Raw genomic sequence first — 12746 nt, forward strand, 5'->3', positions numbered from 1 at the left:
TTTATATCGCGCCTGTTTAAGGCTACCCATTAGCCACCAGCTAACTAGCCTAGCCACCACAGGCTAAAGCGTCCGGACCAATCGATGAGCCGTGTTCCTTCTTCACTTCTTCTCTGGTCAGTATTAATCTGGGCGAGAACGCCCCCAAATGAGCAGCTGTTGTAATCACATCACATGTGGTAGAAAGGACTGAAAGTTCCAGTTCTACTGTCAGAGATCCTGCAGGAAGGTAGAGAGACTGAGGAGGGAGTGAGTCTATCGAGGAGTTGAAGAGGAGGACACGTCAACTCCAGGGGTTGAAATGAGTCGGGAGTTCTGAATGAATCGTTTATGATTCAGTCTCACCTGTAGCTCCTCCTCCTGTAGCTCCTCCACCTGCAGCTCCTCCTCCTGCATCTCCTCGCCCTGTAGCTCCTCCTCCTGTAGCTCCTCCACCTGCAGCTCCTCCACCTGCAGCGCCTCCTCTTGTAGCTCCTCCTCCTGTAGCTCCTCCACCTGCAGCTCCTCCTCCTGTAGCTCCTCCTCTTGTAGCTCCTCCACCTGCAGCTCCTCCACCTGCAGCTCTTCCTCCTGCAGCTTCTCCACCTGCAGCTCCTCCTCCTCCTGTAGCTCCTCCACCTGCAGCTCCTCCACCTGCAGCGCCTCCTCTTGTAGCGCCTCCTCCTGCAGCTTCTCCACCTGCAGCTCCTCCTCCTCCTGTAGCTCCTCCACCTGCAGCTCCTTCACCTGCAGCTTCTCCTCCTGCAGCTCCTCCTCCTGCAGCTCCTCCTCCACCGTTCAAAGTGAAAGTATGTGAGTGAAGAGGACAAACACTCCTTGGTTCTCTGAGAGGACCAACATGGCCGCCCGACCTGCTCTCAGGTATTTGATCTTGTGTTTCTGGGCCTGTAGAAACCTGAGAGAGCGTCTGAGACTCTGCAGCTTCTTTTACCGTCACTGAGCTGAACTTCAACTTCCTCTTTGTGTTTTCAGACTCCAGCCAGAGGAGCCAGCTCCAGGTGAGAGTGTGTGTGTGTGTGTGTGTGTGTGTGTGTGTGTGTGTGTGTGTGTGTGTGTGTGTGTGTGTGTGTGTGTGTGTGTGTGTGTGTGTGTGTGTGTGTGTGTGTGTGTGTGTGTGTGTGTGTGTGTGTAAAACACACATTAAGATAATAAAACCTCGTTGAAAATGTCTCAATAAAAAGTGTTCAGACATTAAATGTAATTGATCCTCTGAAGTTAAATTTTGACTTCAATGTGTTTTATTCTCCTCTAGACTCTTGGAAAAGATTCTTCGTCATCCTGACAGGAAGAACAAACGGAGTTCATAAATCTGTTGTTAAACACTTTAAATCTTTGGGCCAGACCGAGGTGACGTCTCCTGGAGACGCAGACTACTGTCTGGTTTTCTGTCCCGTCGTTTCTCGAGTCGGGACGAACGTCAGCGAGGCCATGGACCATCTTCTACGTAAGACATGTCTTCAGCTGTATTTACACACAGGCGATGTAAGTTTTCCGTCACTCCGTCACACTCCTAACATTTTCAATGGGACAATCAGATGCGTTACGTCACATTTAGAATCTTTAGAATGTGAGATTAATGATGAAACACGATATTCATAATGCATCTCTTCGGTGTGAATCCAGCTTGAATATGCCGATGCTAATCACAGCTAACGTAAAGCCAGGCTAATGCTAATGCTATCGACAGAGGGATCATATTCCATGTTGCTGTCAGGAGGACGGAGTTAGTTCAGGATTACTGAGGCTCCTCCTCCAGTAAACAGAGTTTAGTCTAACAGTGTTTTGTGTCTCCAGCTGGTAAAGAAGCAGTTCTGGTGGTGATGCATCAAACCTTCAATCGTGAACAAGTGATTCCTCGGAGCAGCAGACTGGTGGCAGACCAGAGAGTCCGACTCACTCTGGACTGCCTGTTTCACCAGGACAAACTCCTCCAGTGTGAAATAAACAACAACATGAAGACCAAAATCAAGACGTTTCTTAATGTTTCCAGGTCAAAGGTCACTGATTCACTGATTCCTCATGAGGTTTATCACCTGCTCACAGTCGCTGTTTTCACCACTTTGGAACCTTCTTTGTTTTTTATCTGACAGACTGTACGTCGGCTGATCGTGAGGTTCTTCCTGGTTTTGTCATCCTCTCTACTCTACATGGTAACGTATGAGTGACTGTGGTTCAGAGTCACTTGTTCACAACCTGCAGCCATTTTATTGATGGTTTTAACAGTAAACTGATCGGGATCATTATCGTGAAAACATAACATTCTCAAAGTTCTCCTGCGACCAACATCTCCGTGGGGAAATAACCACAAAGAGCAGAAAGGAAGTGATCATATAAAAACGTTAACTAATGAGTTAAAAGATCAACACAACACTTTATTTCTTTAATTCTGAGGCAGAACCAAAATGAGCCAAAGGTTCTGTTCTGAACCAACATCGGTTCAATCAATCAGGTTGAAGTGGCGACCCTCTCAGCCTTTACTACACCAACGTCACTGGACTCTCACATCTGAACAATATTTGATGGAATCCTTCCAGTTGGACTTCTGAGGTGGACCGTCAAGTCCTGACATTCAGTTTGATTAAGTATCGCCAAGCTTAGTAACAAGCAGGAACTGCTTTGCGTGCTCATCTTGTTCTTGAAGCTTCTCCCTTCAGGATGTAGGCCCTGTCCACTCGAACCAAATAATGTATTTTGTCCTCAAAAAGAAAATTCCATCACTATGAATGCAGCTCAACACGATGCCTAAGGGCATGTAGTACATATGCCAGGCCTTTAGGGGCACTGTGACTCACCAAATACACCAAAAATGCAGAAGAAGACACAGGGAACATAGAGATGTAATGGACTCCTGCTCCTCCATAAAATCCAACATGTCCCCCATATTAAACCTGCTAGTATCAATGGTGTGTGAATGTGTGTGTGAATGGCTGAATGTGATGAGCTCTGTAAAGCGCTTTGGGGCTGTTGTCAGTGAAAAGGTGCTCGATAAGTGAGTCCATTTATTTAGTATCAGTAGATTCTGCCACTCGGAAGCCATTGTGGGGGGCGATGACATCATCGTTTCCCACAGACCTGCGTCTTTGCCCATCCAGACCTCAACGCTGAGCCGGCATTTTAGAATTTCCCCACTCTTGGACCCGTGTTAAAAAAATTAAAAAGGTGGGCTCGTTTTCAGGCTCCTAACACGCTGTGGATGATCGGACACAAACGTCCTGGTGTGGACAGGCCCTCACCCTCTGTTTTCATTTGTCGTCTTCAGTTGGACTCGTTTGCTGCAGCCTTACTGTTTTTCTTGGTCAAGACTGGTCTGAGTCGCCAGCCCCAAAGACATTCTGATCTGTCCTCCTTCAGACGTGAGTACTACAGAAATGATCACATTAGTTTGAAACCCTGGTTCAGGTAGGGGGGTAGGGGATCACACCCTCGTTTAGGTAGGGGGGTAGGGGATCACACCCTCGTTTAAGTAGGGGATCACACCCTGGTTTAGGTAGGGGATCAGACTCTGGTTCAGGTAGGGAGGTTAGGGGATAACAACCTGGTTCAGGTAGGGAGGTAGAGCATCAGGCCCTGGTTCAGGTAGGGGGGTAGGGGTTAGGGGATAACAACCTGGTTCAGGTAGGGGGTAAGGGTTCAGACCCTGGTTCGAGTAGGGGGTAGGGGATCAGACCCGTGTTCAGGTAGGGGGTAGGGAATCAGACTCTGGTTCAGGTAGGAGGTAGGGAACCAGACTCTGGTTCAGGTTAGGGGGTAGAGAATCAGACTCTGGTCCAGGTAGGGGGTAGGGAATCAGACTCTGGTTCAGGTAGGAGTCAGAGAACTCGATCTTCCGGTTGGATTGGTCAGCGTAAAGCTTTACTTATTGTTTCCTGGAATTTTTTGTTGCATTCAATGGAAACGAATCGTAAGTGTCGATGTTTGTGACTTACGAGAACATCGTTCTAAATGTTCCACATGACCATTTCCTTTGTTCCTGTTTGTTTTAGGCATGATCATCTTCATCCTCGTCACCGTGGTGGTCTTCATCATTTATTTTTATTTTTTTAATGACACTCAGAGAATCACGGAGGATCGTCCCGGTGGACAAAAGCAAGAAGGACGACGTCTTCGCCCTCTGGAGGATCAAAGTTATTAACAAAGGGTTTGTGTTTCATGAGATGTGTGTCGGTGGTTTTGTAGCCGGGATCAATCAATAATAATAATAATAAAACAAACAAGGAATCTTACAGGACTGAGTGTCATGGCTGCCAGTACATACTCTCCTGGGACTTTGTAGTTTTAATGTCTTCATGTGTATTTTCTGTGTAAATGTGGTGTTAGTGACCCGTGATGAGTTCTGTCAGTACTTCTAAATAACCGTCAACAGTTACTATTGTAAGCAGCTTTAACAGGGTGAAGGTGACTAGAAAAACAATATCTGCATTCTGGTTTAAAGACGTTAATGGTTTTATAGTTTGATTCATTGTTTGTGAATTAAAAAGCTCTTTACCCGTTAATGACATAATAAAAACCTGTTGTGTAGTTATCTTTATTTCAAGAGTGAAATGATTCACATTGTTCAGTTCAGAGTCGATCTGAAACGTGTCAGTGTCAAGAGTTGATCATTAAAACAAAGCAACTGGTGAAAAGGAAGATTTATATCTGCTACCAAACAACGTGATGCCGGGTTCGTTTTCGCTGAGCGGGAGTTTGTTGTGGTCGTGGCTGTTTGAGCAGAACTGGCTGACGGCAGGTGAGGTTCCCACAGAGAGTCGACTGGAGGCCGACAGGGAACCAGGGGGAAGCCTGAGCTTCAGGGAACAGCTCAGTACGCTGCACCACGGGAGGTGGGAGGACCTCTAAACACCTGACAAAGCCCGTTTCCACGGCAACCGTTTCAGCTGAAAACGCAAACTTTTCCGTCTGTTATGATTCAGTCTCACCTGCAGCTCCTCCTCCTGCAGCTCCTGCTCCTCTAGTCCCTCCTCCTGCAGCTCCTGCTGTAGCCCCTCCTTCTGCAGCTCCTGCTGTAGCCCCTCCTCCTGCAGCTCCTCCTCCTCTAGCCCCTCCTCCTGCAGCTCCTCCTCCTGCAGCTCCTGCTGTAGCCCCTCCTCCTGCAGCTCCTCCTCCTCTAGCCCCTCCTCCTGCAGCTCCTCCTCCTGCAGCTCCTCCTTCTGCAGCTCCTGCTGTAGCCCCTCCTCCTGCAGCTCCTCCTCCTCTAGCCCCTCCTCCTGCAGCTCCTCCTTCTGCAGCTCCTGCTGTAGCCCCTCCTCCTGAAGCTCTTCCTCCTGCAGCCCCTCCTCCTGTAGCTCCTCCTCCTGTAGCTCCTCCTCCTGAAGCTCCTCCTCCTGCAGCTCCTCCACCTGTAGCTCCTCCTCCTGCAGCCCCTCCTCCTTCAGCCCCTCCTCCTGTAGCTCCTCCTCCTGAAGCTCCTCCACCTGTAGCCCCTCCTCCTGCAGCTCCTCCTCCTGCAGCTCCTCCACCTGCAGCCCCTCCCCCTGCAGCTCCTCCTCCTGTAGCTCCTCCTGCTGCAGCTCCTCCACCTGTAGCTTCTCCTCCTGAAGCTCTTCCACCTGCAGCTCCTCCCCCTGCAGCTCCTCCTCCTGCAGCTCCTCCACCTGTAGCTCCTCCACCTGTAGCTCCTCCTCCTGCAGCTCCTCCCCCTGCAGCCCCTCCTCCTGTAGCTCCTCCTCCTTCAGCCCCTCCTCCTGTAGCTCCTCCTCCTGAAGCTCCTCCACCTGTAGCCCCTCCTCCTGCAGCTGCTCCTCCTGCAGCTCCTCCTCCTGCAGCTCCTCCACCTGCAGCCCCTCCCCCTGCAGCTCCTCCTCCTGCAGCCCCTCCTCCTGTAGCTCCTCCTGCTGCAGCTCCTCCACCTGTAGCTTCTCCTCCTGAAGCTCTTCCACCTGCAGCTCCTCCTCCTGTAGCTCCTCCACCTGTAGCTCCTCCTCCTGCAGCCCCTCCTCCTGTAGCTCCTCCTCCTTCAGCCCCTCCTCCTGTAGCTCCTCCTCCTGCAGCTCCTCCACCTGCAGCTCCTCCTCCTGCAGCTCCTCCACCTGCAGCCCCTCCCCCTGCAGCTCCTCCTCCTGTAGCTCCTCCTCCTGCAGCCCCTCCTCCTGTAGCTCCTCCTGCTGCAGCTCCTCCACCTGTAGCTTCTCCTCCTGAAGCTCTTCCACCTGCAGCTCCTCCCCCTGCAGCTCCTCCTCCTGCAGCTCCTCCACCTGCAGCGCCTCCTCCTGTAGCTCCTCCTCCTGTAGCTCCTCCACCTGCAGCTCCTCCTCCACCATTCAAAGTGAAAGTATGTGAGTGAAGAGGACAAACAGTCCTTGGTTCTCTGAGAGGACCAACATGGCCGCCCGACCTGCTCTCAGGTATTTGATCTTGTGTTTCTGGGCCTGTAGAAACCTGAGAGAGCGTCTGAGACTCTGCAGCTTCTTTTACCGTCACTGAGCTGAACTTCAACTTCCTCTTTGTGTTTTCAGACTCCAGCCAGAGGAGCCAGCTCCAGGTGAGAGAGTGTGTGTGTGTGTGTGTGTGTGTGTGTGTGTGTGTGTGTGTGTGTGTGTGTGTGTGTGTGTGTGTGTGTGTGTGTGTGTGTGTGTGTGTGTGTGTGTGTGTGTGTGTGTGTGTGTGTGTGTGTGTGTGTGTGTGTGTGTGTGTGTGTGTGAAGGTGTGGTGTGTAATGGTATGTTTTTGTATTTCTATCTGTATTTGTCTGGGTGTGTGTGAGTTTAAACTTCCTCTTTCAATCGTTTGTTTGCATAAAAATAATCAAATTTTCAAAGGAGCCACATTAGACAAGTTTTTACAACAACATCGGTGTTTTACATCCACAAACGTTGAATTCAAAGTTGATTGCCCCGAATCAGCATTTCCAACCGTTTGGATCATTGATCCTCTGAGGTGTATTGATAATCTGCAGTCTGTCAGTCTGTGAGTGGAACTCGCATCACATCTCATGTTGAATTATGTCTCCTGATATGAATTATTCTTGCACATCATTCAAACTCATCAACAGTAACTGAGCTACGTTAGCTGTGGTGCTAATGCTACAGGGACTACCACGCTAAGTAGCCCTGCACACTAAAGCAAAACTAAACCAAGGAGCTTCCAGCTCCCTTGTTTGGGGTGGAGTCGCAGACAGAAGAGTCGAACTGTTGGAGGTTTTGTTTGGTAAATTTCTATCAACAATAAAAACAACATGACAACAACAACAGAGCACCGCTACCAGTGGGAGGGTCAACGGAGAGCCTGCCATGACTGTGATTGGCCAATGCCCTCCATGATATAGCCCAGCGCCGATTCCTGATTCGCTCGTTGGAGCTTATTCACTGAACAGAGTAACGAACCAGTGAGAGGGATGACGGACTTTTTTTTTTCGAGGTTCTTTTCAGAATTGTTTCCATTTTTTCTGTTTCCAGACTCTTGGAAAAGATTCTTCATCGTCCTGACAGGAAGAACAAACGGAGCTCACGAATCTGTTGTTAAACTCTTTAAATCTTTGAACCAGACCAAGGTGACGTCTCCTGGAGACGCTGACTACTGTCTGGTTTTCTGTCCCGTCGTCTCTCGAGTCGGGACGGACGTCAGCGAGGCCCTGGACCATCTTCTCTGTAAGACATGTCTTCAGCGTGGAGCCAGGCTAATGCTAATGCTATCGACAGTGGGATCATATTCCATGTTGCTGTCAGGAGGACGGAGTTAGTTCAGGATTACTGAGGCTCCTCCTCCAGTAAACAGAGTTTAGTCTAACAGTGTTTTGTGTCTCCAGCTGGTAAAGAAGCAGTTCTGGTGGTGATGCATCACACCTTCAATCGTGAACAAGTGATTCCTCGGAGCAGCAGACTGGTGGAAGACCAGAGAGTCCGACTCACTCTGGACTGCCTGTTTCACCAGGACAAACTCCTCCAATGTGAATTAAACAAGAAGATGAACAACAACATCAAGAAGTTCTTCAGAGCCTCCAAGTCAAAGGTAACTGACTGACTGATTATTATGAAGTTTTTAGATCATTGTCATGGAGAAAAGTCACGGTAAAGGACTTTTGGGTGAACGTGAACGTGGTCTGATGTTTTATTCAATCTTAGTCGTGCATTTCCCCCTTTGATCTCCAATGGGGTTCTACCTGAATTTATCAAACTCTTAATACTGTGACTATGACGCCACGGCTTTAGAAACCATCAATAATACACAGAACTGTAGTATTATAGGGCACTGCATGATAGACGGATATCTCTTGTAGCCAGAATGAAGGAAGAAACCCAACCATCATCACCCATCCATCCAACAAGCTCCAGAATTGGCCGACTTCTAAACTAAACTAATCGTACTGATTTAATCCCGTTGAGGAGATTCCTTTTTCTCACATTGTCAAATCCTAATTCTAGGATGTGGAGGTGCAGCTACATTGCGGGACTCCAGGGGGTCAAAGGTCATGCTCAGGGCTCCACAGTGGTGACCTGTCCGCTGTGGGATTTGAACCTGCCTCCACTGCCCGCGCCCTCATAAAATCTGGTGCCCCGTGTGAGGTTCAAACTCCCGACCTTCAGATTTTGAGACTGACGCTCTGCCTGCTGTGCCAACGAGGCCTTCATTGTTTATGCGAAGCTTCGGGTGCCTGCACTGTTGATGCTAAAGGCCTGGAGGCAGAGGCCTTTGAGCAATACACCTCGGAATAGCTTAATCCACAAATAGAAAAGATATACAGTATCAAACCGTATGCGATTGTGGTGGTGTTTAGGCCACTAGAGAATCCCTTACCAGGTCTGAAACTGGAAATGGACTTGGAACCCTCTTTGCTTTTTGTCCGACAGACGTTACTTCAGCTCACCAGGTGGTGCTGTCAGGCGCTGTCATCAGTTCGACTCTACATGGTAAGGTGTCCACGACTACCTGCATCCATTTTGTCCTCCTCGGAGGAGGATGGAGTCATGGTGGCAGGTCGACTCACAACACAGGAGAGCAACAGTGAGAACGATGGAGGAGACAGAGACTTCACTGGTCTCAATACTGCCACCATGACCCCGTAAGGATGGATGGACGGATAGATAGATAGATAGATAGACAGACAGACAGACAGACAAAATGTCTCCACACAGGGGGAACAATTGAGTTTGGTAGGAAGTCCTCAAACCTTTTAATTTACTTTTTATTTGTTTTTAACGTTTTCCCGAGGTGGAGAAACGGAATGTTTCATACTATTGAAAATCTTTTTTTAAAGAGCTGCTCTGTGTGATTTTACTTGCAGGCCTCTTGGCAGTGGTCCAGGTTTGGATGTGAGTACAGCGGCAATCATGACACGACTGTGACTTTGTGTGACATCATCAAAACAAAAGACGTCGTAACGACTGGAAGACAATCGTCTGATTCAAATAAATAAAAGTCCATCAGAAAACAGGTTTGGGAGTAAAAGGAGGATTCCAGGGAGGCTGAGATGAAAAGACAAGTCGAGTTTCAGTCCTCTCCATGTAAACATTGTGGAATAGTTTCTCATACGGTGATGAGATACGATCTAATGGACGAGAGAATCGAGTCTCGTCTCGCTGCAGGAACCTGAACCTCTTCGTCTTTGACTTTCAAGCTGTGGTTCCTGACCCGGTGTCCACCACCTACGATACAAAAATATGATATATTTAACTATTTAAAGCTGATTTGCAAATTGAATATTACAAGGAGAAACATACTGTGTTCAACTCTTGGGCATGTCTTCCTCCATACGGTCCTCTTCTAATCCAACGTCTTTGGTGAGAATAAAACACAGTTACAGAGATTAAAATCTCGTTAAGATAAAACAGGTTGATTTTGTTTAACTCTTCAAGCACTCAGTGTTTCTCAGTTGATACATTTTCAATATATAATTATTTATAATAATAATAACAATTGTTGTTATTTCATATTCTTGATGTGATTTGAAGGCGATGCATTTAAAGTACATGTTCTGTTGTTTGTTTTCAGGGCCGACTCTTTTCGTCTCACTTGCGTTCGGTACGTTGATCTCTGTTTCTTGACGTTGGCAACTAACTTAGTTGAGAGAAACCAGTTGGTTGTTGTTTGTGTCAGAGGATGTAAACCCACCGCTTCTATCCTCATGGATCGAATGAATCCCTCGTGACTGCCGGACGGCGTTGTAGTTATCGTCTGATGGTCATGGAGGCTCAGGTTGATGTTTGTGTGGTCAATCTTTGGTTTGGGAGTTTTGACTGAGTAAAATATGAGTTTGACCAATAAGAACCAAAACTTGAGGTTATGGAATGTTCAGACAGCAGCTTTGTTTTTAACATGTGTCGGGTTCTGGTCTGTTAATTTAATTTAATTTAATTTAATTCTAATATAAATTTTCTTTTCTTTTCTTTTCTCTCTAATTTTTGTTTTATTTTGAAGAGGTTTTCAGATGTTTAGATGATGTTGGAGGATAAATTAGGACCAAGATACAAACTTTGTCAGATTCTCACTGAGGTGGAGAAAAGACTTCTGCCAAGTAATCTCATACTCTGATTACTTGGCAGATGTAATCAGAGTCCAAGTATAAATTCTGTTGTGCTTCATCGTGTGTTTTATGTTACTGAAACTATTTTTTTTAATGAAGTCTTGTGTTCATTTTGTTTTCATCTTCAGGAATGATCTTCCAGATTCAGAGGTGAGTTCATCAACAATCAGCCCCTGAGGGAGAATCTGAGTCCATTTCTTTGTTCCGTTTCCTCTCCAGAGCGGTGCGTTCGTGCATGTCATTGTCAGTTTTCTTCACAAATGAATGAACGTAGAAACAAACAGGAAAACGATAGAGAGGACGTATGAACACAGAGAAGAATGATAAAAGAAAAAAAAAAAAAGAAAATAATAATAATACTAAAATAAAATGAAAATAACCTTCCAGCACCTTTGTGGGCGGATTATCATGGAGTTCTCCTGTAAAGTAAGATTTCATTTTTGGTGTGATAAAGAACCTCGGGAAACAATTCCACGAAAAGTCCCTCCATGTGTGTGAATTAGTACATTTCCATTGTGTTTCACAGACGGTTTGACATTCTTCTTTTCTTATTTCAAGGTTTCCCTCCTTGTCCCATTACTTCTTTAGACAGTCTGTGGAGGAGGATTTGTTTGTCAGGAAACATTTGTAGAGTCTTGAAGTGGCACCTTTAGTTGGTTCACCTGAAAACGCCCTGAGGATCCCTTCAGTAGGTTCTTCCATATCTGTTGGCTGTTCTTTATTGCATTTATCAAAATAACTCCGTTATTGTAAGTATCTATAAAAAATCTTGTTGTTCAAGGGAGAATTGTTTTTTGAGAGTCTGAAAGTCTTTCAGTTGTCTCTTGGTTGTTATTGAGTGGAATGGGGGAGGGGGAGGGGGGGGGGGGTCTTTGATTAGGTTCTTACCTACGTCTTTCCATCTTGCCCTGTAATCCTGCTTACATGCGTTTAGTATTAGTAGAGGCCTAATCTCAGTTGAATCTTTCAGGTTTGGGATCTGTCTTGAACCCTTGAACTCAGTCCGGTTCAGTAAACTGCTTCGTGTTCATTTGAACTGGCAGAACCTGAAACAGAACCAGAATTCTAGGGAGAATTTTCCTTTGAACACATTCTATTCTTTGGCTCGAGCTCATAAATGGAGTAGAGTTCCATCTTGTTTTCACCTGATTTAGGAGACGGTCATAGCTGGTTTGTCTGATTGTGGATATTTCCTTTGGTAGTAATATTGCAAGATGTTTTATTTGATCCCATCTTAAGCAAAATCTATCCTCAAGTTTTTTGGTGGGCAATAATTCAGTTTCAGAATTTGTGTTTTTTGAATATTTAGTTTGTATCCTGCATATTTACCAAATAGTTCTAACAGATTGAATAATTGTAAATGAGTAAAGTTTGATTCTGTGAGAAGTTCAGTGTAAAAGCTCCAAACATTTCACAACTAATGCGAATGCGAGCTTGGACCAAACACCGAGTGTTCTTCAGCTCAGTCCTTTAGAGATTTACACACAAATAATGAACCAAACTTGACTTGATTTTTCTAAAAAATCCTCTCGTGATTATTTGTGAAAGATGCAATTAAAATTGCTGTTTTCTTTCAGGGCGGAACTGGCTGCTGTCCCCATGATGTGGTGCGATGATATTTGGGGAGTTTATTTTTGGATGCACTGGTCACAACATTGTCATTACTGAGGGAGAATTCTCTGAGGATTGTGTGGAAGGATGTAGTATTTTTCGAATAAATCCACTGAATCTTCATAACTGAACGATGGTGTTGTAGTTATTGCATGATGGTGACGGAGGCTGATCTTGATGTTTGAGTCATGAATCTGCTGTGTGGGGCGTTTGAAACCCTGGACCAGCTCAGCTACCTCCCACCTCAACCCTGGACCCTCCCACCTCATCCCAGGACCCTTCCACTTTATCCCCAGGACCCTCCCACCTCAACCCTGGACCCTCCCAAATCAACCCAGGACCCTCCCACTTTATCCCAGAACCCTCCCATCTCAACCCAGGACCCTCCCACCTCAACCCTGGACCCTCCCACCTCATCCCAGGACCCTCCCACTTTATCCCCAGGACCCTCCCACCTCAACCCTGGACCCTCCCAAATCAACCCAGGACCCTCCCACTTTATCCCAGAACCCTCCCATCTCAACCCAGGACCCTCCCATCTCAACCCAGGACCCTCCCACCTCAACCCAGAACCCTCCCATCTCATCCCTGGACCCTCCCACTTCATCCCTGGACCCTCCCACTTCATCCCTGGACACTCCCACTTCATTCCCCTTCTTCAGGTTCCTCTGGTTCT

The 12746-nt window shown here is 46.9% G+C and overlaps 2 protein-coding genes across 3 annotated transcripts; both read left to right on the forward strand.

Annotated features, from left to right (window-relative positions):
- Positions 1-402: 402 nt before the first annotated feature.
- On the forward strand, positions 403-4620 carry LOC308126741 (uncharacterized protein). The gene is made up of 7 exons (XM_080491330.1): positions 403-861; positions 973-998; positions 1253-1444; positions 1795-1997; positions 2091-2150; positions 3260-3353; positions 3984-4620. The coding sequence occupies exons 1-7, from the start codon at positions 839-841 to the stop codon at positions 4130-4132; spliced, it is 747 nt and encodes a 248-aa protein (XP_080347456.1). The 5' UTR covers positions 403-838; the 3' UTR covers positions 4133-4620.
- A 1642-nt stretch (positions 4621-6262) lies between these two features.
- LOC308126742 (uncharacterized protein) lies at positions 6263-12199 on the forward strand. 2 transcript variants are annotated; one of them, XM_080491331.1, is made up of 9 exons: positions 6263-6344; positions 6456-6481; positions 7395-7586; positions 7745-7947; positions 8787-8846; positions 9221-9248; positions 9928-9957; positions 10588-10609; positions 12037-12199. In XM_080491331.1, the coding sequence occupies exons 1-9, from the start codon at positions 6322-6324 to the stop codon at positions 12125-12127; spliced, it is 675 nt and encodes a 224-aa protein (XP_080347457.1). In that variant the 5' UTR covers positions 6263-6321; the 3' UTR covers positions 12128-12199. The 2 variants fall into 2 exon arrangements, with proteins under 2 accessions (XP_080347457.1, XP_080347458.1); XM_080491332.1 differs by lacking the exon at positions 8787-8846.
- Positions 12200-12746: the final 547 nt, after the last annotated feature.

Source organism: Lipophrys pholis (assembly GCF_963383615.2).
Source record: "Lipophrys pholis genome assembly, chromosome: 21".
Lineage (NCBI taxonomy): Eukaryota > Metazoa > Chordata > Actinopteri > Blenniiformes > Blenniidae > Lipophrys > Lipophrys pholis.

Coding starts and splice junctions, on each gene's coding strand:
- LOC308126741 (XM_080491330.1), top strand. CDS start 839: ATGGCCGCCCGACCTGCTCTCAG. Junction 862..972: donor GCCGCCCGACCTGCTCTCAG/GTATTTGATCTT, acceptor TTGTGTTTTCAG/ACTCCAGCCAGAGGAGCCAG. Junction 3,354..3,983: donor TGATCTGTCCTCCTTCAGAC/GTGAGTACTACA, acceptor TGTTTGTTTTAG/GCATGATCATCTTCATCCTC.
- LOC308126742 (XM_080491331.1), top strand. CDS start 6,322: ATGGCCGCCCGACCTGCTCTCAG. Junction 7,948..8,786: donor TCAGAGCCTCCAAGTCAAAG/GTAACTGACTGA, acceptor TTTGTCCGACAG/ACGTTACTTCAGCTCACCAG. Junction 8,847..9,220: donor CATCAGTTCGACTCTACATG/GTAAGGTGTCCA, acceptor TTTTACTTGCAG/GCCTCTTGGCAGTGGTCCAG.